This window comes from Melanaphis sacchari, unplaced genomic scaffold, assembly GCF_002803265.2.
Source record: "Melanaphis sacchari strain LSU unplaced genomic scaffold, SCAv2.0 Contig7_pilon_pilon, whole genome shotgun sequence".
Lineage (NCBI taxonomy): Eukaryota > Metazoa > Arthropoda > Insecta > Hemiptera > Aphididae > Melanaphis > Melanaphis sacchari.
This window is the reverse complement of record NW_020271560.1, coordinates 278,280-305,727: the sequence shown is the minus strand read 5'-3', so window position 1 is coordinate 305,727 and position 27,448 is coordinate 278,280. Positions and strand designations below refer to the sequence as shown.

The window sequence follows — 27,448 nt, the reverse complement described above, 5'->3', positions numbered from 1 at the left end:
CTATTTAGTCATACAAGTTAAGTAAATCACATACGTTTATATAAATGTATAATTTTATTATTATAATATTTACAAATTATTTTTATTTACAACCGTCGAAAAATCAGATAAAAATGTATAAACAAGCCTAAGGCTAGGATCACACTATGCGTTTTGTCGGTTCCCGACCAACCGGAGCCGAACCGCAACACTTTAAAATAAAATAGATTTAAATATAAAACGCATTATCAGGGCCAGACTAGACCGATTTGCGGAACCGATTAAAAACCGTCTGGAAGCAACCGCAACGTGTTGCGGCCCAACCGTCCGGTTGCGTTTCGGGATGTAAAGCATAACACATGCAATGCAGTTTGTCCGATCACATTTGCGCGGATTATCGGTGACCGAAATTGAAAAATATACCTATATTAATAATAATTCTAAAATTTTAAAATTTTAATAAATTTATTTTATTAAATTAAATTATTTTAAACTTTAATTAAAAGCCGTGTAAAATATATTTTTAATATACTATATATATATATATTTTACTATCAATAAATTTTAATATGTTCGATACGGAAAAATTGATTTTAGAGGTTCAAAACTTTTCATGTCTTTGGGACATGAGTTCTCCTTCATATACTCGTAATGATAAAGATTTAAAAAGATCATGTTGGCACAAAGTAGCAGAAAGTTTGTACCCCAAATGGGGGAATCTCGACGAAAAGGAAAAAGAAGAAAAAGGTAAGTGCTAAATTTGATGAATATACTACAATTTATAATAATTATATAATAAATCAGATTTAATTTAATGTAATATAAATAAAAATATTTCAATAAAATCAATAAAAGCATTGATACGGATTATATTAAATTTTGGGTCTAGGGACACGATTATAACTTATAAGTTATAGATACTATTAATTTGGTTTTAGTAATATATATATATAATATTTAAATTCGTGGTTGGGAAGTATTTATTCATTAATGATCATTTATTAATTTATTAAACAGTACACACATAACGATGAGCAAGGAATAAAAGAATTGACCGACTCCCCATAAACGACACTTTTTAGGGGCCTTAAATTAAAATACATAGGTAAGTATTTTAATTTAATTTTAAGTCCAGCATTTTTAAAATTATTCATTCTATCTATGCTTTCAAACAAATATCCACCAACCCACTAAATCTTAAATACATTTTCAGGTGCAGCATTCGTTGCATTCGTGCGCAAGTCTGTCGTCTGTGTCAGATCATTATGATAAACTCAGTATATATCAGTATCTACGACTGTAAGAGTAGAGTATATGTAAAAATGTTTAACCACGATAATTTAAACGTTGTTCTATACTTGACAACACTTTAAAATTCATCAGAATCTTGAATGTAAGTTTTGTTGTACCTTTTGGAACAATGAAAATGATTCAATCTTCAACTTTGTTGGTGGTTTCTTCCTTCTAGTGGAAACTAGGACCCAGTTGATACTTTGAATACAAAATAATCGAGTCTACCTTGTAAATGAGTAAATCACTGTACGGATGTGTATATTTTTATGAAATTGGGTATCTACACATCCAAATAGGTATTGAATAATTACAATATTATTTACCTATTATCTTGTAATTTGACGATTATTAATTGGCAATTGAAAAGACGTGAAACTTTTAACCTATTACGTAGATATTATATAATTATTTTGTAAAGATTAAATGAGGTGATTTTCAAAAAAAAAAAATAGACTTATAATAGTTCTATTTATATTACAAACTAATTATCATTTATCACTGTTCTATCACAGAATAATATATGGTTCTACGTTCTACGGTACCTACGTGGTTTTGACTTTTATCAGTTTTATCCATTACCTAATACATATCCCCTTATCAATTTATCATCCAAGAATAATGTTAGAAAATTGTGTTTTGAACTACTATTTTTTCTCATATAAATAAATAATATTATATAACTTTACATGTTTATATATTATATTATGATTATTTTAGCAAAAATTTATTCAATATGCCATAGTACCTATACCTAATAGAAAAATAAATAAATTATTGTAAAATTATTAATGAATCATATAACTATATAAGTATACAATCGAATTTCAATATCTTTATGTAGGTAATACAAGTTAAGACATAAATTACTAGTTACCTACAATTATACCTATCTACTCAATGATTCAAAACCTATAATGCAGTAGAGCGCTTTCTCGTTTTTTTTTTTTTTTCATTAGATTTAAGTTTTCTATTATTATGTATCTAAAAGTTTATTTATATAGTCTATTCAAATTCGTAATAAAAATACATAAGTAGAATCAGTTAAAAATTGATTTGGTATGAATTGTAAAACATGAATTAATTAGACTCGTAGTTTTTTATCAAGTGTACCCTCTATTAAATATTTATTTAAAATAAATAAAAAAATATATCATTGGTATTGAGGAATTAGGGGAGTAGAATACTTTGTCAATACTTGAAAGGAAATTGAAAGAAAATAGGTAGGTATCTCTTAAAATTTAAAATTTAACAGCTGGTTTGATAATTAAATTATTCTTGAAAATTGTTAAAATACAGTTGATATTTATATGAAACAAGATTTGATGAATATGAATTTTGAATAGTTGTAGATATTAAACTGTTGAAGCTTGCATGAAAGTCAAAAATATGTATAACTGCAAGAGTTGTGAATCACCTATAAATTATAATATAAATATAATAGATATATAAGACATTTTTATACATTTATTTAAAATTATTTGATCTTAATATTAATTTACAATTAATATACTTAAAGGTAGTGCTTTAATTGGTAAATAGTTAGAAGATAATTGAAAATGTGTAAAAATAATTTTGCACATTAAAATATTAAAATGTATTATTGATTAAAATATAACTAGGAAGAGTACCTATAACTATTTTTTTTTAAAGAAAAGAGACCTTGTTTTAAACATTGTTTGAAGGCAATATTAATAACAGTAGATACACAAAATCACCCAATGCAAAATTTTTCACTTGAATATTAATTTTTATATTTTGTATGCTTAAAATATTGTTTGAGATAGGAATACTGAAATCTATAGATTAAATTAATAAGTTGTTATTTATTTAAATTATTCAATGTACTAACAAAATAATTCTAATATTAAAATAAATCAATAATGTCTTTTTATATTTATAAAATAACTAGCTATTCTATGCTTATTTTAGCTTTAAAAATAAAAAACTTATGCAAGACTTGAATTTTTTTTTAACTTAATTTTATGAAATAATGAAGCACTGTTATAGTGAAATTTTCACTTGAAAGTGCATTATTTCTTATGGATAATTTAACAATGTATTTCTTATATCAAATGTTTTGAGTCAGATATATTTGCATTTTATTGTTGTAGAAAAAAATCTACAACTTATAATATATTAAATATTCAATAAAAAAACTTAATTTCTTTAATGTATTGCTTAAGTATAAAAGTTCTGAGTTTAATTCAAGGTTAAAGTTTTATTATTGTGTACCTAACTATAACATAAAACAAATAATTAACACACTTTAATAGTTATAAATTATAATTAATTTTTATAAAAAAAACCTTTTATTAAAATAATACAATCCTTCACCTTTTCTTATAGTTAATTAATAAATTAATATTTAAAATTGCCTAACAGTTTAGTTATACTGGTAATATATAATGATTTATTATTGAATTAAGTATTAACCTTATCTGTTCTTATAGTTCCCAGGAAATATATTTGCATGGTGATCATTTTAAAATAAATATATGATGAAATATAAATTGTTTACATATTTCTCTTGATTTTTGAACTTTATACTTTTTTTTTTATGAAGAAATAGTATTTGTGATCAACAGTACATAGTGTATACTAAAACAAAATTGTATTCTAACTTCTATAAGTACACCAATCATTTATTGTACTTTTGTACTTAAGAGCACGGTAACCTAATCAATAAGTTTTCAATACGTCAAATATAAACATTCCAATGGTTGTTAATTAAAAAGAAATCATTTTTACTATTTCAAATTTATTATGGTTTCTCTTGACCTTATTTCAAGCTACAGCAATGCCATTGATAGCAATTACTATGGATTGCTCAGTGAGTAATTTTTGGTAGTTATAATCAATGATAATGTATTATTGATTGTCTTAAAAAATTTGATATGTTTCCGGAATAATAATTTTTTAAAACAAATTTTTAATTGAAATACCATTTAATTTTTATTTTTTAATTAAGGCAGTCAAAATATCCAATCTAACCTTAATATAAAATGAATGATAATTGTTCATTTATAATTATATAAACAAGAAAAATACTCAAAATAATTTTGAATCACTTCATAAGTTTCTCAAGATCTTCTTGTTCCAAACTTGGGTTTTTTAACGGATTTCCAAATTCATCCATCCAAAACCATATCTTATTAGTAATACGGCAGTCCCTACAAATAAATATATATTTAATAATTTCTGCTGTACACTTTCAATAAAATGATATCTCACCTAAAAGGAGCATATGCAGCAACTGGATTTCCTTCTTCATAAATAGCTTGTTTTGTTGGATGACCATAATACATTGTTTTATATGTACGTGACAATGCCCTCACCCATGGACCTATACAACATTAACAATTAAATATTAATTACAGTTGAATATTATTATTATTGATTAATAATTAATACTGTATCACAATATCAATGGTATGATATAATATCAATAATAGAAAAAATGTATGGTCATTTTTGATTTAATTTATTATCGATATCGACTTTAGTTTTTGATATTCTGATACAATATTAATAATAATAAAAAAAAATTGTCATTCAACATCAATAATAATAATAATAATAATAATAGTAATTAAATTTATAATTAGTATAGTTACTTAATGTGGCTTTAATAAATAATATTCCAGAAGCACAACAATATTTTTCACTATCCAACATATACATCTTCACAGATTTACGATGGAACTTTGACCATCTAAGGTCAATTTTTTCAAATATTTCTGGAATGTTTTCTAAATAAACGGGTTCTTTTACTCTAATTCTTGTTTTATCTGATTCTATTTTATTCATAGACTTTGCAAAATCTTTGCAATAATTTATCCTGAACATAAACTTATGAGTAAAAATTCATTCAAATATTTATTAACTTAATTATAAACTTTACCTTGATAAATAATGTTCATTACTAATATCAATGTTACCAAGCTTATATGCATCTATAATGTGTAACACTCTTACTCTAAGTTGTCCTAGATCTTCACCTTCTAATTCAATAGCTAGTTCACCATATACTAGTGTACCAGGACTCATCATTACACTCTTTAAATATTCATTAGAGACCCATTGATTATTAACTAATTCATAAACTTGGCTACCACCTAAACCTATAAGAATTGTTAAAGAAATAATTTATAATTTACAATATTTTATAATAGAGACATACTCAAAAAATATGTTGGAGGTTTAGAATTGTTGAGCAAAACACAATGCCAGTCATATACAGATTTGATGTGTTTCTGTAAATTTTCTTTGTTTAAAACTTCTGGTAATGATTGTAAGAAATCTAAATATAATAAGATATTATTAAAAAAAATCAAATTACTAAGTATATTCTAATAGTATCTAATACTCATAATATGATTACCCTTTGATCCAGTTATAAGTGAATTACAAGTGTCTTTAGGATCACTTCTAAAAGGAGCACGTCGTACACCATCTTTTACTTCCCATAATTCTAAACATTTTTTTTTTAGATCTTTTTGTCTCTCATCAGCTAAACGTTGATCTTTAGTATAAGCCACAATTTTCGATAAACTTAATGCTTGAATCTGTCCTAATCTAAATTAAAATACATGTTAATTTTATTGAAATGTATTGATGATCCCCTTTTAAAATATATATTATTTATTACTTATTAAGTGTTTTTATAAATTGTTTAGGATTTATTGATATGCACGATTAATATCCACTAGTTAGCAACTATAGTCAATACTTAGTTTTATTTTTCATTTTAAATACATTTAAGTAAAATAACATGTATTACACCTTTAGTATGGAGATCATAAATCAAAATAAATGTACTTACTTATTATTAGAATTCCAAAGGTACCTAAAAAAATTAGAGTCTCTTTGAATTTCTTGTAGCGGAACAATAGATAAAATATCTTCTTTTGAATTTAGTCCATTCCAAGTTAAATTTACTTTAAATAAATATTGTTTTATATCTTGTACATCATCTAATCTCCATTTACATATAACATATCTAAATGCAAAAAAAATTATATCTTATTTATAAATAGATAACTTACATACATTAATTATAAATGTATATTTTATTTTAAATGACCTTTCAGAATTTGCAGGGCGGCTTGTGACTGGTTTATAAATACTAATTTGTTTGAAACTCTGGTACAAAAGGAACAATAATCCAGCGCTAAATTCAGTGAATATATCAAAAAGTTTACACATAAAATGTCCACCAGGTCGTAGAATACTCAGAGCAGCCAAAGCTTGACACAGATATAATCGTTTGGACAAAATTTCTTGGAAACTTTCTTGACCATCAACTGAAAACCCCTATAAACAGATGTTAAGTACAATTTTATATAACAAATATTGTTTTCAATGTTTATATTACTTACACCATCAGCCATAACAAAATGCACACCTTTTCCTTCAGTCATCTTCATAACATACCTTTCTAATGATAGAATATTTTTTGGTTTATAGATATCACCATCTTCATCATGACCTAATAAGACAATAGTTTTGGTTTTAAAATTGATATACTATCAAATATCAAAAATTAATGTAAAATAGTTTTGCAACTATAAAATGTCATTCTTTTGGCAAATTAAAAATCAAAAATTAACATGGTTACTATTTATTTTATAAAAATTATTTAACTTGATATAGATAATACAATAAAATCATATTTTTAAAAGCTTTATGTCCAGTTTACAAAAAGGTTGATTACACTATAAAGATATGATATACCTATTTATTATAATATGATATAATTTTAACATAAGAAAATAATATAACTATAATGGCAAATATCAATTATTTATCATTCATACTATATTTCAAGTTCTAAAATTGTGCACAGTAAAATAAAAATATATTTACATTTTAGTAATCTATACAATTTATTAATTTATACAAGACTATGTTTTTAAACATTGAGATAAAACATAGAACTCTTAGTATAATTATTATTATACATTAATACTTACCATAAAAAGCTTCAAAAGACTCTGGAGAACCAGCATAAAAATCATTCAGTTTGAAATCATTTGCATTACGTAATGTAAATCCTACACCTTTTGCTTTCCAACTTTTTCGCCATAATATATATTCAGAAAAACCTCCGGGTCCAGCACATATATCAGCAAAATAAAGTAAGCTACTAGGACTTGTTAGCATGGATGACTAAAATTATAATAATTATCATAAATAACAAAATAACCCACAAATACTACATACATACACCATCATTATATCTAGGATCAGTGAACATAAAATCACATGCCCAATCAATATTAGCCATTTTCATTGCAGCTCGATTTTGGAATATACCATTTTTCACTGTCTCAAATGGATTTGCTTTAGTTCTAGCATGGCGGAAATCGTGGTCATCAATATTATCCAAAACATTCTATATAATATAAAAATTAAATTTTAATATTTTAAATAAATGAAATAATAAAATGCTTTAAAAAATATACCTTGCTACTATTAACAACTTTAAAAATTTCTGAATCTGCAAACTCTGTTGTTTGATTATATGTTAATTTTTTTTCACCAATTTCAAACCAATAATTCATAACATCAATTGATAATGACAGTGGCTCTTCATTTTCTAACCATTCAGTCACTTTTAATATATCTGTTGACTATACAATTGTATATTAAATATATTTAATTTTTTAATATTGTTATATTTACTTCTTCTTGTTCAGGATCCCAGTCTAAAACAAAAGATTCTCTTGGTTCTCGTGATGCAAAACCCAAGCCTCTACGACCTTTTTGAGTAGGTAACTGTACTGGATTCACCAATCCCTGAGCATTTTTTCCTAATCCTTCACCTTCTTTATAACCACTTTTTTTCTAGAAACGAAATAATTATTAAATACAATTATTACATACTATAATAAATTTATTTATTATTTTAATTTGTAATATTTCATAGACGATAATCACCATTAAAGACATTCCCTTGTTACTCTTATCATTATTTTCATTATTTTTAACAGTTCCATAAATCTTTGAAGGAGGATCGTCTGATAAATTAGAATCAGAATCAACTGTTCTCGAACAAGACGCAGTATCAGATTGTTCAATCTTTGATTGTATGCCATGATTTGAAAAACCATTAACACTATCACTGTCTGAACTATCTTCAGAAGTAGATGATCTTTTTTTTTTATGATCTATTAAAAAATTAAAATTAAATTTATCTGATTTAACTTATTTAAATATTTAATACCTAGACTAATACCACTCTCCATAAATGCAACTGGATTATTTAAATATGATTTTTCATGATTATTTGGAGCATAGTTGTTAGCATATTTGATTTCTTTTGGATCAGCGATAGTTTCATTAGACTGAAAATAATAATAATGAATGACGTAATGATCAAATAATAAACTATTATAACTTATCAGTAAGGCTAGGATTTATATGCAATAAAAAATTGTAAAATATTTATTTGGTTTATTAAAAATACATAAAAATATGCAACTAATATTATACATGCCAAAAATATGAAATGTACACTTAAAGAAAATCATACATTTTAAAATGAATTAAATAATCTTCTTAATTATTTACGCTATTCAAATTTAATACACAAAACAATTACATGGAGTTTTAAATTTTCAAAACTGAACAATCTTTTGTTGAACCTAAATATAGATATACCTTAAATAGGTATTTTTGAACCGCGTCAATACATACAGTTGCATGATAAAAACATCTAGTAATAAAATATACCATAAACTATCCATTTTTTGTGTTTTTATAATCGAAATATACAATAATATTAATTTTATTCGAAACATACTATGATATGTATTTTGTCCAAAATATGTAAAAATATGCAAAATAAAATCACCAATGTTTAACTCATCAAGAAGTGATTTGTGGACATTACTTACAAAAACAATAATCAGGAAGTTGCAAAAAAAATATATTATTGCATATAAATGATTTATAATAAATCCTAGCCCTACTTATCAGCTACTATAAAACAAATATTAACTTTAGACGATGATTGGTTTTTGGATTTAAATTTTTTTTTATATTTGTTTTGTTTTGTTTTTTTAACTTTAAAAACACTATTAGCAACATATGGAAGATCTTCTTGGCTATCATCTTTAGTATAAAACTTTGAGGTAGCTCGATCTTCGATTTTGTGAACTTTCAACTTTTTACTTCTATGTTTAAGTACTTCTTCCTCATCTGATGTTGATGAAGAAAAATCACTGCTGTCTGACAAATTTTTTGCCCTAAATCATATTAAAATATGTATAGTACAAGAAAAAAAAAATAGCTTCAATACTTACATTATGTTTATTCAACTAAAAATCTTTAATTTCAAAACACGCCGCCACTTTTGTTGTAGAAAAATATTGCATTAAATCCAAATAAATTAAACACTATCTATATTGTAAATTGTAAATTATAGTATGAATTAAAAAATTATTACATACATTTTAAGTTTTATAAGCACTGAGGACATTAAAAAAATATTCTCAAGCTCAATAGTCAATTGATATTTTTACAACACTAAAGTCTACCTAGTAAGCTTAATGTCTTAGATAAAATACGTACGTCACACAATATTTATAAAAATATAAAAAATAAAATTTTTTTACAATTGGTCATATAATAGCATGATTTACAATTATATAGTGACTGGTGGTGTAGCAGTATCTACTTAATAACTTAATAATACTATAAATACAATATTTTTAACTTTTCACAAACATTATTTTAAGTTTTGAGTTTTGAGTTTTGAGTATTTTGACATACACAAATCCTAATGAAATCAAACGATAATCATTGAGATAGATAAGAATAAACTATTTTTGTGTACATTTTTCTATATATTCTTATCTGTCATAGTGAAAAACTATTTTTTTAAATATAATATTGATAAGCTGATAAGGGTATATAATATTTTTCAATTTTTTAATTTTTTGTTATCCTTAAGAGCTATTTTTTTATAGTAATAATTGTAGTAAGTACCTAAAAAAATCTTAAATAGGTATTTGAGAATTTTATTTTTCTATAGAGTAAAAGAATGCGAAGATTTTAGTAATATTCATGGTTATTTAATGAATAATAATATTAGAATTATTCCAAAAAAATTAAAACATTTGATTGAATTTTGAATTTATACGGTTATGAATTTCAATCTTGTATAATGCTTGAGCATTGACTATAACTACTTGAGACATCGTAGGTACTTGAAGGGACAACTATGAAGAATAGATCGTGATGAAAGAGATTTGTAATACATTTTGAAGAAACGTTTCATATTTAAGTCTCTGAAAGACTTTGGATTGGAAAATATAAACATTTTATCGACATTTTCTTTTGAAAACCATGATTATAGTGTTAAACCTATCTAGAATAGTATCGAAAATACGTCAGTTATATTTACTAACATATAGTTATTGATTGCCATTCATTAAAAACTATGATTCAGGAAACAAAAAATTTTAGTACACCTCACAGGCTATTATCATTAACTATTTAAGTATTAGACCAGTGGTTATCAATCTTTTTAGGCCGCGACCCAAATTTTTTTCCAAAAATCTATCGTGACCCCCATAGTTTTACATTTACAGGATCAAAAAAGTAATTTCAAAAAACAAATTTTTTTATTATTTATTTATTACTTTAAATTAATAATAATTGTAATAATATACTTATAATAATAATAATATAATACTACTTCTCGCGACTCCCCAAAAATCGACCCGTGACCCACAGTTTGAGAAACGCTGTATTAGACTATAATTCATATTATCTGTGTCCTGTGATACTCCTCTAGTACCATCTAGTACTCATCAATCATTATTCAACCAGACAGTACTTTAGTGATACGTACAATTAAAACATCAATTTTTATTTCAAGTCTTGTTCTAAAAAAAAATGTATGATTTTTAGCAATATAATCAATACACAATAATTTATAACACTGATCTAGTTTCTAGAAAGCAGTGTTTTTTTTTCTATTTATCCTCCATACAATATTCCTGTAAATAGAGTGTACTACATAATGGCCTTGAGTATTTAAATTTTAGCTCTGGAATATATAATTAAAATAGAATATCTTAGTATGTAGAGTTAAATGATTACAAAATATAGTTATGTTAGTAAAATTAATAAATCTATACATTTTAGCTATTTCGTTCTTACTGCTAAAATCCCCTATTGTAGTTGATTTGTCTATTAAATATAATGTATATATTATACTTACTAAATGTTGATAATCATCATACATATTGTATACCTAGGAAAATCTAATTTTATTTGATTAAATAATAACTACTAACTAGTAAATGGTGCATAAATAATAAGTTATGATACTGTGGTTAATTACTTATACCAGATAAACTCGCATTTACTAACCTTGTAATCAGACAGTATAAATTTTCTCATACTTTTTAAAGTTTATTCAGTGAAAAGAACAAATATAAATTAGTTAGAATAGTGTATTATGAATAATAATAATAATTATAAATAGCAATTGTAAGGATACTAGGTATTATAATTTAAGTCTTGAAAATACAATAATAAAAATACTACCCTTATAACTATTCCTTTATTCTTAAAATTAAATTAAAGTAATTTTAAATAATTAGTACATATACAAAATGTATACTACTTTTTAATGGATTTTAGCTAATATACAAAAAAAAAAAAAAAAAAAATAATCTTTTACTTAAAAAAAATGTACAAATCATTAATGAATAGTATCAAGAAAGGTCATAATATGTTGGTTAAATCAACTATAATAATTCTATTACATTAAATACTATCTTAAATTAAATAATAATGAATCATATTACATAATTGTTTTATGAGTTACGAATACCCAATTGATGTTCAAGTTCTGCCCGTTTCTGTTGAACTTTGGAATAGAAATAACGATTAACAGCTTCTTGCGTCCACGGTTGATAGTAAAATTCTGCTCTTCGTTCTTCTTCTGGATTTCCAACTACATCTGTCATTGTCTAGAATATTAAAAATATAATCAAACATTAAATACAGTGATGTTTTTAATTTTTATTAACAAATATTTAGACAAATAATAATTATTCAAGGACGAGTTAAAGGAATTGTCAAATAAAAATCTCTGTTTAAAGATAAACAAATTTCATAGGATATAATTCTATTACTAAAATGATATCAATTTAAGATTATCATATCTGTTATACGATTGATTTTGATTATTATCACCTATAGCATATAAAATAGATCTTAAATAATAGATAAAACATATTGCAGTAGTTTAAGCAACCAAACGTGATTACACTGTTTAGAATTGTACTTAATTAATTTGTAACCATAAAAATATAATATAATATTTATGTATTAAATATTAATGCATGATGTAAATGATTTTTGATGTAATAAAGATAAAAAAATAACATACTTGATTATTTTTGGTATAATAATAATAATAATAAATATTTTGATCTTATAGAATGGTATTATAACAGGCTGTGGTAGGCGAGATCACACTACCCACCTACATATAGCCTGAATTTTCTGTCAATTAGTATAGTCTATGTAGGGTATAGTTGTTTAGCCATACCATAAAACAGTAAAAAAACATATAACTGAATATAACATAAAATAAAGAATAACAAAATTAAATCAGTATACATTTGTGTTGATGTATAGTATAATAATGTAAGTATATAACATGAAAAATTGGGATAGCAGAAAAAAAGATTAAAATACTTTCTTACAAGAATAACAGATGACAAAAGTACATAAGTTATAATATTATGAAAATATGCAATAATTATTTTTTTTTTTTAATAATATATCTTCTTTTAAAAACATGTTTTATATTTTATAAAAATTTAAACAAAAAATAATTTATTTATAAAGATATTTTACCATTTATAATTTATTATGTAAATAATAATTAATCAAATTAAATAAACAATTTAATGAAAATTTTTTTACTGTGATAACCTTGTTTAAGTGATAGGTCATAGGCAAGTTAAAAACTATTTTGAAGTTCTGGTCAAAAATAAATTTTTTAGAAGTTTCTTACATTAAATCTCTACTATATGTAAAAATGTCTATGGACAACTATAATTTTTTAACAAAATTACTAGCCATTAAAATGTATGTACTAATTGGAACATTGTATTGTTCAAAAATTACATGGTGTGTTTATTTATATTATGTTAAATAGTATAAATTTGATACAAATCGTAAATGTAACTTTCTGCAAAATGGAGATATTAATTATGTGAACCCAAAACATATATATTAAATTTAATCTATTTTATACATACCTTTAAGTCTCTTGTTTGTGAGATTATCCATTTATATATAAATTGTTGAGGATCTTTCGCAAAACTCAAAAAGAATTCTCTATTTGTCTTTAACTGATTAATCGTTTCAACTGTTTCATGGATCTTGTTATCAAGGCTCTAGATAAAAACATAATATTGTAATATAAAAAAAAATTATATACAAATTTAGAAAATTACCTGTATTTCTTGTTGACTAGCAGTAGATAATAAGAAATTATTCATTTGTGCCTTTAAAGTATCATCCACTTCAACATCAATATCATAGCATGCAGTTTGTTTTTGTTCAACACCCTCAACACTTAAAAATTAAACAAATTAGTTATAAATACTAATAATTATATGATTATTCAATTTTACCTTATAATATGATTAATTACAATAGGATCAGGAGGATGAAGTAAAGTATTAAGTCTCTGTGGAACTTCAGCAAATTTCATACGGGTACAATTAAATATTTGTTCCAAATACTTGTCACAGTTGATAAATTCTTTTTCATGTGAATCCTAAAAAAAATAGTTAAATATAATTTTTAAAAGATATGCAAATAAAAATATATGTTACAGTGTCTTACTTGTAGTTTATGAGTTTTTATAAACTGCCAAAGAGCACTTATAATCACTGGTCTGGTTTGAGTATGAACACCCAAAAGTCGAGCTAAACGTTGGTCCAATTTAAATTGCAATGGTTGATAATCAAGAAGCAATAAAATAGTACAGCGTACGTTTTTATCACCAGGCCGTTTCACCTTAAAATTTAATAATATTATTATTATTTTTGTAAGAAATAGAAAGAAAAAAAAGTAGATATATACTTGAAATCCATCAGTTTCCTGAGTAGTTGCAGTTCGATGCCATTCAACCAAATGATTATCAGGTCCATATAAATCTTTATCAAGTTCAATGACCAGTGATTTGAAGAAAGAAGAAAATTTTCTTTTTATCTAAAAATATTACAAATTAAAAAAAAAAAAAATTAATGAATATAAAATTACCTTATTTGGCTCATTTTTAGAATCTTCTAATAAACGTCCTTCAACTCTTAATTCCCAAGAAGCAACACTTCCTTCTTCATTTTCTCCAGGTTCTTTGGCAGGATAAAATGTATTTGATATAAATATACGCAATTTACGCTTTTGTTTCATAGGGCGCTTTAATGCTTCCTACAGTTAAATTATTAAAGAGTATAAATATTCATCATAAACTTACGATAATAATAAAAATATATTACTTGTATGTCTAATCGTTTTCTCATGATTGTTGAATCTAACTTTCTTTCAAATGCCAAAAGATCCATATATGCTTGCGATTCTGGAACAAGATCCCTTACTTTTTGTGGTAATATTTTATCTGCCAATTTTTTCTTTTTTTTGCTCATTCCAATATTGCTATTTTGAACTTGTATGTTGTGAGGAAAATCACTGTAAAAGTGGTTTATTAATATTTTTATATGTAAAATACATAGTGTAATAAAACTAGTGACAAAGATAATATTCGTAGAACATTAATTTTAATTTTAAATTAATTCAAAAATTTTGCAAAACAATAAATATTTTGTACATGTATAATAAATAAATAACAACTTATATAACCAAAATGTTGAATTAATAATTTAAAATTATTTTTATTTTTTTTCATTATTAATTTTGGATTTATTATGACTAAAAGTATCCGACAAAAAACATTTAACTAAACATTTTTTTGATTCATATTATTTTCAATGAGCATTCAATGGTTTCAATTTCCTTTTAAAAAATGGTTATCAAGTTAGGTACAATGAAAATTAAAAACTGACAAATAATTTCAATGAGAAAAATGGTTAAATAGGCAATAAACAAGCAACATGAAATAAGAAAATGAAATTATGAACTTAATTTGATTGTATTTATTTTATAACCATTGTTGCTATATTAATAGCTTTTAAACTGAAAAATAAATTTATTTTTTACTGAACTAAATTTATAAGATAAAAATATTTTTAAACAATCAAAATAGTAATAACAGTTTAACATATATTATATATTTTTTTAAATGAATGCATTATCTGAAGGGTCATTTATAAGAGTTTACATATTGATTAGTAGGAAATAATAAAACATATTTCTACATTACAATAAAAGTTGACAAAATAAAGAGTTCTTTATCTTAATCAATGTTTTTATTATTTGATTGAATTTAAAAAGGTAAGTTATTAATCTAATATATATCATTTCCAACAAAGAAAATAAATAAGTTATCATAAGTTGATTTTAACATGTATTTTAAATTAAAAGATCAGGTTTAGTAATAATTTGTAGGTATCTAGTGAGACTTTGTTCTTATTCTATACTCTGAAATATAAGTGATAAGTTTATATTAATGCACTAACCAATTTACTAAATTGTTTTCTAGGTTAAAGTAAAAAAATAAATATTTCGATCTTAAGTAAATTGAAACAATTAGAGATTTGTTTACAGTTCATATTAAAGAAAAATATTTATTATTTATACCATAATGTTAAACTTTTAATTTATCATTTTGGTTTGTATAATATTAAGTTCTATACACTTAAAATTGTACATCACATGCTTAATTTTTTTTTAAAACACACATACCCTTTCACCATGGGAGGTGGATTTCGATTATCAGCAGGCCGTTTGCCAGGCGTAGGCTGGTTTGGTACCATTGGGCCAGCGCCATGTCGCATAGGGCTAAATCCTTGAGCGGGGGGTCCACGAGCTCCCATCATGGCATTGGGTGGTACACCTTGAGGTATTGGACCACCTTGTTGATACATGCCGGGCCTTTGTTGCATCTACAGTATACATACAGTACGAAATTAAAAAATGTATTATAGAAGAATATATACACACAAACTAACCGGATACGTTTGATTCGGGTATTGACCAAATCTATTTTGAACATTCGGGTTTGTAGGGGTAGGCGGAAAATTTGACATCTTAGAATCTTAAGTACAAAAAATAATTTCAAATTAACTACAAAAGAACATAAATGTTAACGTACTATTAAAAACGTTTATATAGAATGCCGACTGCCGAATGAAATATCAAAGAACTGTAAATCGCATTTTAATGATTGTAAACAAACTACAAATTAAGAAATTTTGTTATCATTGATGTTCGGCACAAACAAACTGACTATAAATTTAAGTATGGTAAGAATATTTTATACCTTGGTATAATTATATAAATAATAACTAAGCCGTGACTTATCATGATTTAATTATAACCAATCACAGATCATAGATTTTATCTAAAACTGTTTCATATATTTTGTAACCGTTACTGTGGTTGTGTCAACTGTTGTAGTCAAGGCTTAGAGTATAGATACTATTATCTATAGCAGAGGTTGTCTTGTGTACATTTCGTTCAGTTACGCTAGTGCTTCTATCTATAATCTTAATTCTCACGTAAATGTAAACATTAAATTCAAGTTCGACAATTAGTTGTTTTTCAAGAATGAACGAAAGTTTAATGCCGGTGTTAACATCACTTCTCTATTAAATGGATTGACATTTATAACTAATATAATAAATTTAAAGTTAAATTCTTAATTTAAGTTGATATTAGTTTATTATTGATCATGGCGTATTCTACAAGTGTGAATATAAGTATTGAAACACAAGCAGAAAATATAATCCAAGAAATTTCATATGATGGACAGGAAATCTATCAACCGTAAGCACGATTGATTTCAGTTTAATTACATTAAAAACATATTTAAAACGAATTTAATTGTTATATATGGTTATTTTTTAAGGGCATTGTCTATGTCTGATAATTTGTCAAAGCTTGCACAGAGAATTGACTTTAGTAAGGTTGATGAGGACACTAAGCAACAAGAAGTGGAAGTGAAAAGTGAAGAAGAATCCAAAGAGCCATCTCCTAATGTCCCTGTATCTGGGTGGATTGATTCAGTAGTTTCTAAACTAAAGTAATAGCATAAACTGTTAAGATTATACAAATAATTTGGCTTATTAATTTATCAATATTGCTATTTAAGGAGAGCAGCAACAGAGATCTGTGTTATATCAGATGTGTTAGCTGTTACAAAAGAAAAACGTTATATGATACTTGATCCAATTCCTACTGATTCAATTGAAACCAAACCAATGGCTCAAATCTATCTTCGTAAAAAGGTTTGAAAATTTTAAATTATTGTACATAAGATAATATAAATGTTTATGATTAAACTGAACCATTTTAGTTGTAAACAAACCAGACTATTGTTATTTTTCTTAAATATAATTTATATAAATATGTTACTCATATCAATACATAATTGTCCACTATTATGATTTTTATTGTTAATAATTTTTCTCAGGAACCAAGCTTAATTAAGCGTTAAATAATTTCATGATTTTAACTAAAAAATGTATAAATATAATAATATTTGTCGTTTATGGTCTACAAAGTTAATAGTGACAACTGATATATCCACTTTTATTTAAAAAATAATATACCTATAAGCATCACTATGTTAGCCAAACAGTTTTATTTAATTATTCAATTAAAGAAAAAAATGTTTTATAGAACGTTTACTAAAGAAACTAAAATTTATCAGTATTACAAATTATAAACTTGGCTTATTGATGTAGAATGATAGTGGTATTTGATAAATGATAGACATTTGAATATTTTTAAGAAATGTTGAATAAATAATTTGATAGCAAAAAAATAATTTTTTTTAAAGTTGTGAAATAATTGTTTATTATAATAAAACTTCCTACTAGATTTATATAATATTATCTTTTACTTATTATTATTTTTAATATTTATTTTTTGAAAAGTAAATGATAAAGATGTTTATATTTCTATATTATTTTAAATGGTATTATGTTTAATTTTAATAATATTAGTTGTAATTAATTAATTGAAAGTAAGAAATGATAACAAATTAAATAATTAATGATTTAATCAATACTTTAAATATAAGTCATAGAATTTAGCCAATTTCACATGATGCGAACTATCTACAATGTTAATAAAGTGTCCTTACTTTAACTTGAACATTCACTTAAAATTAAATACAATGAATTGACATGTTCCTCTTATATGTGAAATGGACTTAAATGACAGATATGCATTTTAAGTTTGATTCTAAATTAATCAATAACCTCTAAAGATTGTTCAAATTTTGAGCTTAAGAAAAACAAAGTTTGTATTTTTAAACTTTAATTATTGATTCAAACCACCTTTAATATTTTTTATAATTTTATTAGATGTTCTCAAGATTTTATATAATTTTCTAGTTCTAATTACATTTTATATTTATTAAATCAATGTTATTTTATTATTTTTAAATTAGGCATTAGCTAGTGCATCAAATATAATAATGTCTGCTGTTGATCGATTAAGAAGTAGTCAAAATGAATTCATAAGAAACCGAACTACCCCTGATTTTCATATTGAATTATTAAGATTACGACAAAATTGGAGATTAAAAAAAGTTTCTACTGCTATTATTGGCGACCTCAGTTATAAAACAGGTAATTTAATTAAAATTAAATCTTTAGGATTGAATTGAAAATAAATGTGTACTATTAATTAGAGCTAATTCCCACATATACTACTTCATCTAAAAACAGATACCATGACATCTTTGTTCATCATATCTTTTATGATTGTAATATTTTAAATATTAAATAATTGTAATAAGTTAAAAATATATACAGTGCTCAAAAGGGCAAAATAAAAGTTTTTTTAAATAAAAAGCTTATTGGTGTTTTTATTTACTTATAAAACTTAAAGTAAACAAATAAAAAATAAATGTATTAACTATTTCTTTATAAAGTTTCATAAACTATAATAAGTATTTTGTTTTTCGTCTTTTAATATAAATTTTTTCAGACAAGTTTCTTCTGCATCTTTCTTACTACTAATTATCTAAGATTTTACAATTTTTCTTAGTATAATATTATTAAGTTGGTATAAACATGAATGATAGAACTTAGATTATTGGTGTTATTATTACTATCATTTAAAACTAATAATAAAGGTACACTAACATTGCTAAACAATTAGTTAAGGTATTCAGTACTCCTGTGTCTTCCACAATTTAAATACTAAATTAAATATACTTAAATAATTATCTAAAAATACACAGTTGAAGATAAGCTTGTTAAATAGTATAAGGTGTTGACTTAGTCCTAGGCACGGGTCTTATTAATAATATTGATTGAATTAATATTTTACTCAAAACTCATTTTAAACAAGTAAAAAAATAAAATTTATTTTTTTATTTTTCTTTATATTTTAGAACATAATATTATAAAAAATATATGATGTACAATTAAAATTTGTGAAATTAATAAAAAATTTATATGTGCAGCTGGTTCAAAATTTGGACAGAGTGGTATGTTTGAAGTTACAAAAGCAGAAGATGATATTCAGTCAAATTCTGGAATTTCTTCCAGTAGCCCATCATCGTCTCCTGGTCAAAATGTTTCAATCACTAAATCCCCATCAGCGCTTAGAGTGACTGTACCTACTGAACTACAGGGAGTATCTTACATAATGGTTTTATGCCAAAAAGGTAATTTAATGCAGGTTTATGTTTTATTTTATTAGTAATTAAATATTTTTTATTCAGATAACTAAGATTTATTATTTTGATTAAATTATAGGGTGCTCTATTAAAATTAAAATTTATAAAAATAGACTAAATTACCCTTTTAACTGTGATGGGTTACAATACTTTAAGTTAATTTTTAGAATATTAAAAATTTGCAATCGTGGTTATACATTTTAATTATTAGTTTGTTATTATATACTTATTAATTATAATTATTTATTTTAATTGAATCCAAAATTGATTTTTTCATGTAATTGTTATTTTATGAATTGATTAAAAATTATCTTTATATTTTTTAATTTGATGTTTTAGATCAAGAGAATATTTTTAATACTTCATTTAATTTACTGGGCTCAGCTCCAGCTACTCCTAATCCAGATATGCATTGGCAACAAAAATTAGAAGCCGCTCAAAATGTATTGTTTTGTAAAGAATTATTTAATCAGCTTGCCAAAGAAGCAGTTCAATTGCAAGCTACTATACCACATATGGTTGTTGGAAATCAAATTTCAGCTACGGTATGTGAATGAAAACAAAATATATGTTAAAAATACACAACAAATTATGATATAAAATAATAATTTTAATATTGTTTAATTCTTATATAGGTATTCCCTGGTATTCAGTTAATTATCGGATTATGCCATAGTTCAACAAATGGTAATCCTAATACTATTTTACCATCTAAAACTGATCATGATCATGTATTAGAACACTCTCTGCATCAACTTTTAAGAGAAGTGCACCACAGAAATACTCATCAACCATTTCCACATCCTTCATCTGGACCTTTAGGTCCAAGTAAACGTCGTGCAGTTGCTGGTCCTAATGCTGCTGATCGTTTTGAATTATTAGAAATGTCTAAAAGGTTAAAAAATAAATTTCTATTAATAAGTTAAAAGTTAAATTATTATTATATTTTTAATTCAAATTTTAGCCAAACTTTATTAGAACAAATTATAGAACAAGCTCAACACTTTTTTATGAGATTACGTACAGAATATGTTATTGATACACTAGCTAAAGAAGTAAATTAATTTTATTGTATTAATCAAGAAAAATATATAACCTCTATACTACTTTCAGGTTAAAGATCCAATTATAATTTCTCATTGGAATTCATTAAACTCTCCGACACAAGCTTGTGTTAAAGTTACTATTGTTTCACATGGATTTGATTGTATTTGTCGAACATCTTTAGTTGTGCATGTAATGAAAAAATCATTAAAATGTATTTGCCGAGATGGTCGAGTAATGTATTTATCATATGAACCACAAGAATTAAGAGATCTCATTTTTTGTCAAGTAATTATAGATATTAACTAATTTTAAATAATTATCAGAAACTTATAAGTTTGTAATATTTGTATGTAACATAATAACTGTTAATAGATTTATCAACATCAAATAATGGGAGTACAGTCAGTAGCTAAAACACAAGGATGGCAATTCTTAGCTAGTTCGTCTCACCTTGGATTAGGTCCAGTTGAGCCTATGGGAAATGCCAGCTCATGTCTCTTAGCTTCACCAATAGGAGATAGGTATATTTGTGGATATGATTATATTATATTATGAAATAAATCATTTTACATTTTATTTTAGGTTGATATCCGTAAAATGTGAACCACAAGGCAATGTTAGTGTAAGTATTGCACATTCACCAAAAAAAGACTTCTTTGGAGGTCAGTTGGTAAAAGAAAGAAAATGGGAAAATTTGGGAGGTTCATTTAAAAAAGTAAGGTGGGATAAAATGGAAGGTAAAAACTTCTTAAACAAAATTGAACTTTTAATGGCTAGTTTAACCAATTCTACCTAATTTGCTAGTAATAAAATATGTTAATGTAAAAAAAAAAAAAAAAATGTAATTTATATTGTATATAATTAGTTAGTTAAATATAATTAATTATTAATGTATGAAAATAAATATAACTATTAGAAATATTTCATTTATATTGAATGTATCTTAATTATAATAAATTACTGATGCTAGATTAAGTGTTTACTTACTAATTAGTTATTTAATTGTACCAGTGTGTCAATTTAAACTATTATTCAATTCAAATTGTAAAATATAATAATTATATTTTATAGTTTTAAAAAATAATTCTTTTTTAAAATTTAAATGATGAAACTCTATGACATAATCATAATTGTTATTTTTTGAATTTTTTAACCCAAAATATTAATCGCGCAATTATTTTTGATAACAATTTTACTGTTAGATGATCAAATTCAAAATTATTAGCATTGCCAATAATTTTTTTTAAATAAGTTTAATATGATAACAAAATTAATTGAATATTTTTTAATAGAGTTATTTACAAAACCATCTGGTTCATTTTACCATTTTTGTGTTGTCTATAACAGCCCCCTATAAGTAAATTGTTTATGATTAAATTTGAACAATTTAAAAATAAATATAAAAACATATCTCATTAGTCATTAAAAAGGAAATAAAAAAAAAAAAAAAAAAAAAAGGTAGGCAATTGGATACAGCTGTGCTATACATTAGGTATCGAGTAGGTTACTATTATGGGTGTTTTAAATTTGAATTCAATGACATATCATTGTATACATAAAACAATTTATCAGCCTATATCACTACCTTTATTTCATGATTTTTTTTTTTTTAATATAGTTTTTAAAGTTATTAGTTATACATTAAAAAAATATATATAATAATTATTAGAAAGTTAACTCTTTTTTCATTCTGTTTAAATATTAAATAATATTCGTGCAAGTGTTAAAAGTAGGTACTTCTTAAGACAGTATATGTTTAAATATGTTTCTATAGTTATTTTTTATTGTTCTTATGTTTGACATCTTTGGTTATTAAAAACCACATTAAACTAGGTAAATTTTAAATGTGATAGGTCTTAAGGTAATTGTGGTTATAAAACAATTATTTTAATAACAATAATATTGAATTTCATTAAATATTCTGGTCTTTTCTGAATTTTTTGTTTATTTTTTCCAATTATAAAATAAGTATTAGTAATTTTGACTTCTTAAGTATAAACTAGTTTCAATTTGTTATCCAAAACTATCCTCAAAGTTGTAAATTGAAACTTTTTTTGACTATTTATTGTGTTAAAAACGCACACACATCTTTGTAAAATCAGTTTATTCATCACTTTGTCTAGAATCTATGATCAGATCTGGCTGGATAAATGAAAAATATTTCTTGATTTGTATATAATCACTTTGAGTATACTTCAGAATAAATTGGTCAAAATATTCCCGTTACAATCAAAACTGAGCTATAATTTTTGTATAACTATGATGCGATTAGTTTTTTTCTAATATTTATTATTAACTTGCAAATATCATTAACTTAATCTTTTCTAATTTGGTAAAATTTTAATAATATACAGGTAATGATTTTAGATTCTTGGTGATAATTATATTGATTTTACAATGATGTGTATGATTATTTTTTATGATTTTTAATTTTGAGTGTGATTTCTGATAGCAAATTGGATCTAGTTTGAACTTTAGAGAAGTTAAAATTAAAAATAATCAGTACTTTTCAAAATCACCAAGAAAAAAAAAAGATTGGCAAATGGAACCACTGCTGTCTGTAAATATTGAGTGAGTCACTGTAATTGATGTGATAAATTTGAATTCAACCACTCATTATGTACAGCAAACAGTTCTGAGTGGATACAGCTTGTCAACCTATATCACTAAATGTATTACATGATAATATTTTTATTTTTTTATTTTTAGCTATTAAAATAATTTATTTTACTTTTAATATTTCAGTAGGTTGATATTTAGTTGTATATTTTACAAAAATATTACATTTTATTATATTATTAGTATTTAATTATCATAAAAATATATATTTTTACTCTGTGTATCATATATGACATATGTATATCATTATATCAACTTAAATAATTAAAAATGTAATTACGTATTTATATAAATAGGTACAGCGGCGGACTGGACCAATATGCTACTATGCATCTTGAGCCGGTGTCATGTGATGGCTCAAAGTGTATTGCATTGTTAAAATTAGTTTTTTTTAGATAATCCTAAATACTTATTACTATATGAGTGGTTTAATTTTATGCAAGTTTGATTCCCTGTGTATTACTTAACGTGCTAGTTTGTTCAAATCATACTCATTAGTTGTTATAAATTTGCAGTTGAGTTGGCCAATTCACTGAATTATATGTACCTATCTTTGTCCTATTAAGCATATTAGATACGACTTTAATGTTATTAAGTTTTTTAAGTTTTTTCGTTATAACAAACGCTGTACACTTGACATGATTATTGTTATTAAATACAAGAGACTGCACTTTAACATCTTTAACTTTAAAGACAAATTTTATAACCAAAAAATTAGAATATCTAATGTTTTTGCATGCTAGATGTTGATTATTTTGTACGTAACAGGACGAACAGTGGAATAATTATGTTCCAGTTTGTCTTCGAATGGGTATCTTAAAACAGTAAGAAAGGGTCCATTTATATTAAATACATAACTGATAATTTCTTAAAATAAATAAAAAATATCATCGTGTATAGTAAAATTCATAGTAATATAATATATGTAAAAGTTTTAAGTTCCATGAATAATGTTTTTAAATAATAACAAAATAATTAGATAATATCATTATTTATTATTTCAAAATTTTAAATAAGTCATTTTGTCTAAATTTGAACTTAAAATGCTTATTACTTAGAAAAATTGATTTGATTTTCTAAAAAAAATTTTTTTAATAGCTCAAAAAACTTCTAATAAACCTTGTTTTTAATTTTCAACTCTTTGGTAAAAAAAAAATTTGTGAATTTTTAACTATACAAAATAATTTGTACATTTTTGAGATTTTAACGAATTTAATCAAAATTCTAATTTTTAATATTTATAAAAAATATTGTAATTTGTGACCATAGATTTTCAGTATTTTAATTAAGAAATGAATAACTTATGAGAAGCTTAATATTCAATTTTCAAGTATTTTTATCTAGCAAATAACTTTTAATCAACATTTAAAAAAATATTAAAAATTTCTTATGTCTATAAATAGCTTAAAAAGAATCTAAATATTTGAAAATTTGGTTGTGAATAGAAATTGATAAAATAAAACATTAAGTAAAATTTCAAGTACTTACATTTATTTGTTTTTTAGTTACTCCAAAATTTAATTTTGCTGAAAAATCCCCGTTTTCTGATTAAAAAAAAAGTACCTACTTAGATTTTTTTACTCTTGGTCCCAAAATACTAACTAGATCCAATTTGTTACTAGGTACCACCCTCATCATTTAAAATTGAAGCATTTTTAACGCCTTAAAATATTATGACAGATAAAAAAACACATCGCTGTAAAAATTATAAAATCAATACAATCATCGTTTCGCTCAAAAATTGAAGTATATTATTTAGAATTCACATCTTATAAATAAGTGAAATTTGAATTTAATAATATTGTTTTATGTTTAATTTCGCATTTATTTTATTACATCTTGTAAATAGATAACTAAATGCGTCAATATGTGTGAAAAAATTAATTAATTAATAAGTTGTATCTACTGTATTATTACTAAACCTAACTAATTTTATGACCATAGAGTTAGTTTAAATTTTTATGATATTGGATATTAACTCGTATGATAACTATTTTTTTTAGACAATTTCTGTTTTTTGTTCTAATTCCAAAACGAATATTTGTAAATATCTTCTTGAATATTTACTAAATGCTTATTGAATCAATAAATTAAAGCATAATTAAATCTTTAGTACCTAATAAAATAAGCAAAATAAAATCTTAATTTACGTTCAAAATAAATTACAGACGAAAAATGCATATCATATGTGGCTATGTGCCTATACAGGTATCTAGTTTTAAATTTTAAGTAGTGCGTTGGCTAATGAGTTTATTGGTTTTTCAATTAGGTATGTGTTTGTTTTTAAATATTTTAATCATTTGTCTGTGCACATCTTTAGGGAGTTAGAACAGTAATGCAATTCTTCGGTTTTCAACGTCATAGATGCTGTTTTTTAGTGTTTCTGGTAGAAATGTTCTACTAAAAAATTGTATTTAGCTTAAAGTTGTGAAAGGATCAAAAGTGAACAATTATTGCCCCCTTACATCTAAAAATAAACAGGAAAAACAGGAATTATCATGCTAAACTGATTTTATCAAAGGTTATTATTAAACTTAATTTTGTAAAAAATTTCAGTTGGGGTCAACTTAACCTAACACCTAAGTTTAGATGATGTCGACTGTTAGGAAAACTTATGATAATAATAAAAAAAAAAAAAATTAATTAAACGTCAATATGATACATAATAAATATTATTATAACAATTAATTAAAAAAATTTAAATGCTTAATTAATTTTATTAATCTTAATGAACTAACGACGCATATTAATTATTATGCATAATTGTATCAACATAGTGTACAGACGTATAGTGTATTGATATTGCCGATATAGGACTTTAAAATATTAAATATGTAGGTAGTAGGTGAAACTATATAAACTTGTGTAAGCAACTGTCTAATATCATACCTTCACATGTTCTTAATCATATTCTTAATCGCTTAAATAGGTAACTACCTACCTAATACGTTGAAAAGTAAATTAGGTACATTGTAATTGTAGAAATAAACCTGATGGCCGTTAGTTGTGTATTTATATTTTATACAATATAACATACCTACTACATATATATAGGTATATATAGATGACGGGCGGTGTATGGACACCTATAAAATAGTATAAATATTATGATACCTACAGTCTATACTAGGATAGTTTTTTAAAAATTCTTATTATAATAGTATTATTAGTTAATAGTTATTAATTATTATGTATTATACGTACAAGTGTATAACTACCTGCCATCTCATTACCCACACCCTGATTATATTATAGAAATAAAAAATATAAAATAAGACTTGAAATTTGCCACCGTTCATTAAGGCGATTACAGTTTGTGAAATATTATGATTTTGTGAATCATAAGTTAATAATCGTCACCTTAACAAAATTCAGCTTATTTACAGAAATTTATTTAAAGATACAAGGCGCTTTTACAAGGGGTATTAGACATTAGTGTATTACCATGATGTACACCACTAGTTCACTACTCGTCTACGCCTAACGTAGGAATAAAGTGCACTTCTTTTTAGTATTAAATTCACAGCCCTATACATAATATATATATATAGTATGAGATTGGTAGGTCTTAGGTGTGTGGTGTGTCAGGTATTAAAAGAAAAAAACGATGTTTTGAAATAAAAAAATTAAAAATTAACAATATATGATGGTTATAAT

The 27,448-nt window shown here is 24.1% G+C and overlaps 3 protein-coding genes across 3 annotated transcripts; 1 reads left to right on the top strand and 2 right to left on the bottom strand.

The window, feature by feature from the left end:
• Positions 1-4,210: 4,210 nt before the first annotated feature.
• LOC112601869 (cap-specific mRNA (nucleoside-2'-O-)-methyltransferase 1) lies at positions 4,211-9,616 on the bottom strand. The gene is made up of 17 exons (XM_025349723.1): positions 9,579-9,616; positions 9,275-9,521; positions 8,498-8,618; positions 8,212-8,441; positions 7,957-8,118; positions 7,737-7,904; positions 7,499-7,666; positions 7,245-7,440; positions 6,651-6,760; positions 6,356-6,585; positions 6,095-6,271; positions 5,654-5,847; positions 5,453-5,572; positions 5,174-5,393; positions 4,887-5,110; positions 4,504-4,615; positions 4,211-4,442 (listed from the first exon to the last, which is right to left on the bottom strand). Coding segments are annotated over exons 1-17 (2,787 nt in total). The 5' UTR covers positions 9,581-9,616; the 3' UTR covers positions 4,211-4,336.
• A 2,317-nt stretch (positions 9,617-11,933) lies between these two features.
• On the bottom strand, positions 11,934-16,670 carry LOC112601735 (brahma-associated protein of 60 kDa). Its single transcript, XM_025349494.1, has 10 exons — positions 16,440-16,670; positions 16,174-16,373; positions 14,811-15,000; positions 14,575-14,742; positions 14,395-14,523; positions 14,155-14,328; positions 13,941-14,086; positions 13,761-13,881; positions 13,563-13,700; positions 11,934-12,260 (listed from the first exon to the last, which is right to left on the bottom strand). Exons 1-10 carry the CDS (start codon positions 16,515-16,517, stop codon positions 12,105-12,107), a joined length of 1,500 nt encoding a protein of 499 aa, XP_025205279.1. The 5' UTR covers positions 16,518-16,670; the 3' UTR covers positions 11,934-12,104.
• Positions 16,671-16,985: 315 nt separating this feature from the next.
• LOC112601719 (mediator of RNA polymerase II transcription subunit 17) lies at positions 16,986-22,016 on the top strand. Its single transcript, XM_025349468.1, has 11 exons — positions 16,986-17,256; positions 17,339-17,512; positions 17,582-17,717; positions 18,887-19,067; positions 19,910-20,113; positions 20,465-20,670; positions 20,761-21,020; positions 21,090-21,180; positions 21,239-21,457; positions 21,545-21,693; positions 21,755-22,016. Exons 1-11 carry the CDS (start codon positions 17,162-17,164, stop codon positions 21,966-21,968), a joined length of 1,929 nt encoding a protein of 642 aa, XP_025205253.1. The 5' UTR covers positions 16,986-17,161; the 3' UTR covers positions 21,969-22,016.
• Positions 22,017-27,448: the final 5,432 nt, after the last annotated feature.

Bases quoted from the DNA above. Each gene is read 5' to 3' on its own strand.
- LOC112601869 (XM_025349723.1), bottom strand. The intron at 6,761-7,244 runs GTAAGTATTAAT...TTGTCTTATTAG, and splicing joins GTCTTTTGAAGCTTTTTATG to GTCATGATGAAGATGGTGAT. The intron at 5,111-5,173 runs GTAAAGTTTATA...GTTTATGTTCAG, and splicing joins AATGAACATTATTTATCAAG to GATAAATTATTGCAAAGATT.
- LOC112601735 (XM_025349494.1), bottom strand. From the start codon at position 16,517: ATGTCAAATTTTCCGCCTACCCCTACAAACCCGAATGTTCAAAATAGA. The intron at 14,524-14,574 runs GTAATTTTATAT...TAATATTTTTAG, and splicing joins CTAAAAATGAGCCAAATAAG to ATAAAAAGAAAATTTTCTTC. The intron at 14,329-14,394 runs GTATATATCTAC...TTAAATTTTAAG, and splicing joins AGGAAACTGATGGATTTCAA to GTGAAACGGCCTGGTGATAA.
- LOC112601719 (XM_025349468.1), top strand. From the start codon at position 17,162: ATGGCGTATTCTACAAGTGTGAATATAAGTATTGAAACACAAGCAGAA. The intron at 20,114-20,464 runs GTAATTTAATGC...TTGATGTTTTAG, and splicing joins AATGGTTTTATGCCAAAAAG to ATCAAGAGAATATTTTTAAT. The intron at 21,021-21,089 runs GTTAAAAAATAA...TTCAAATTTTAG, and splicing joins TTATTAGAAATGTCTAAAAG to CCAAACTTTATTAGAACAAA.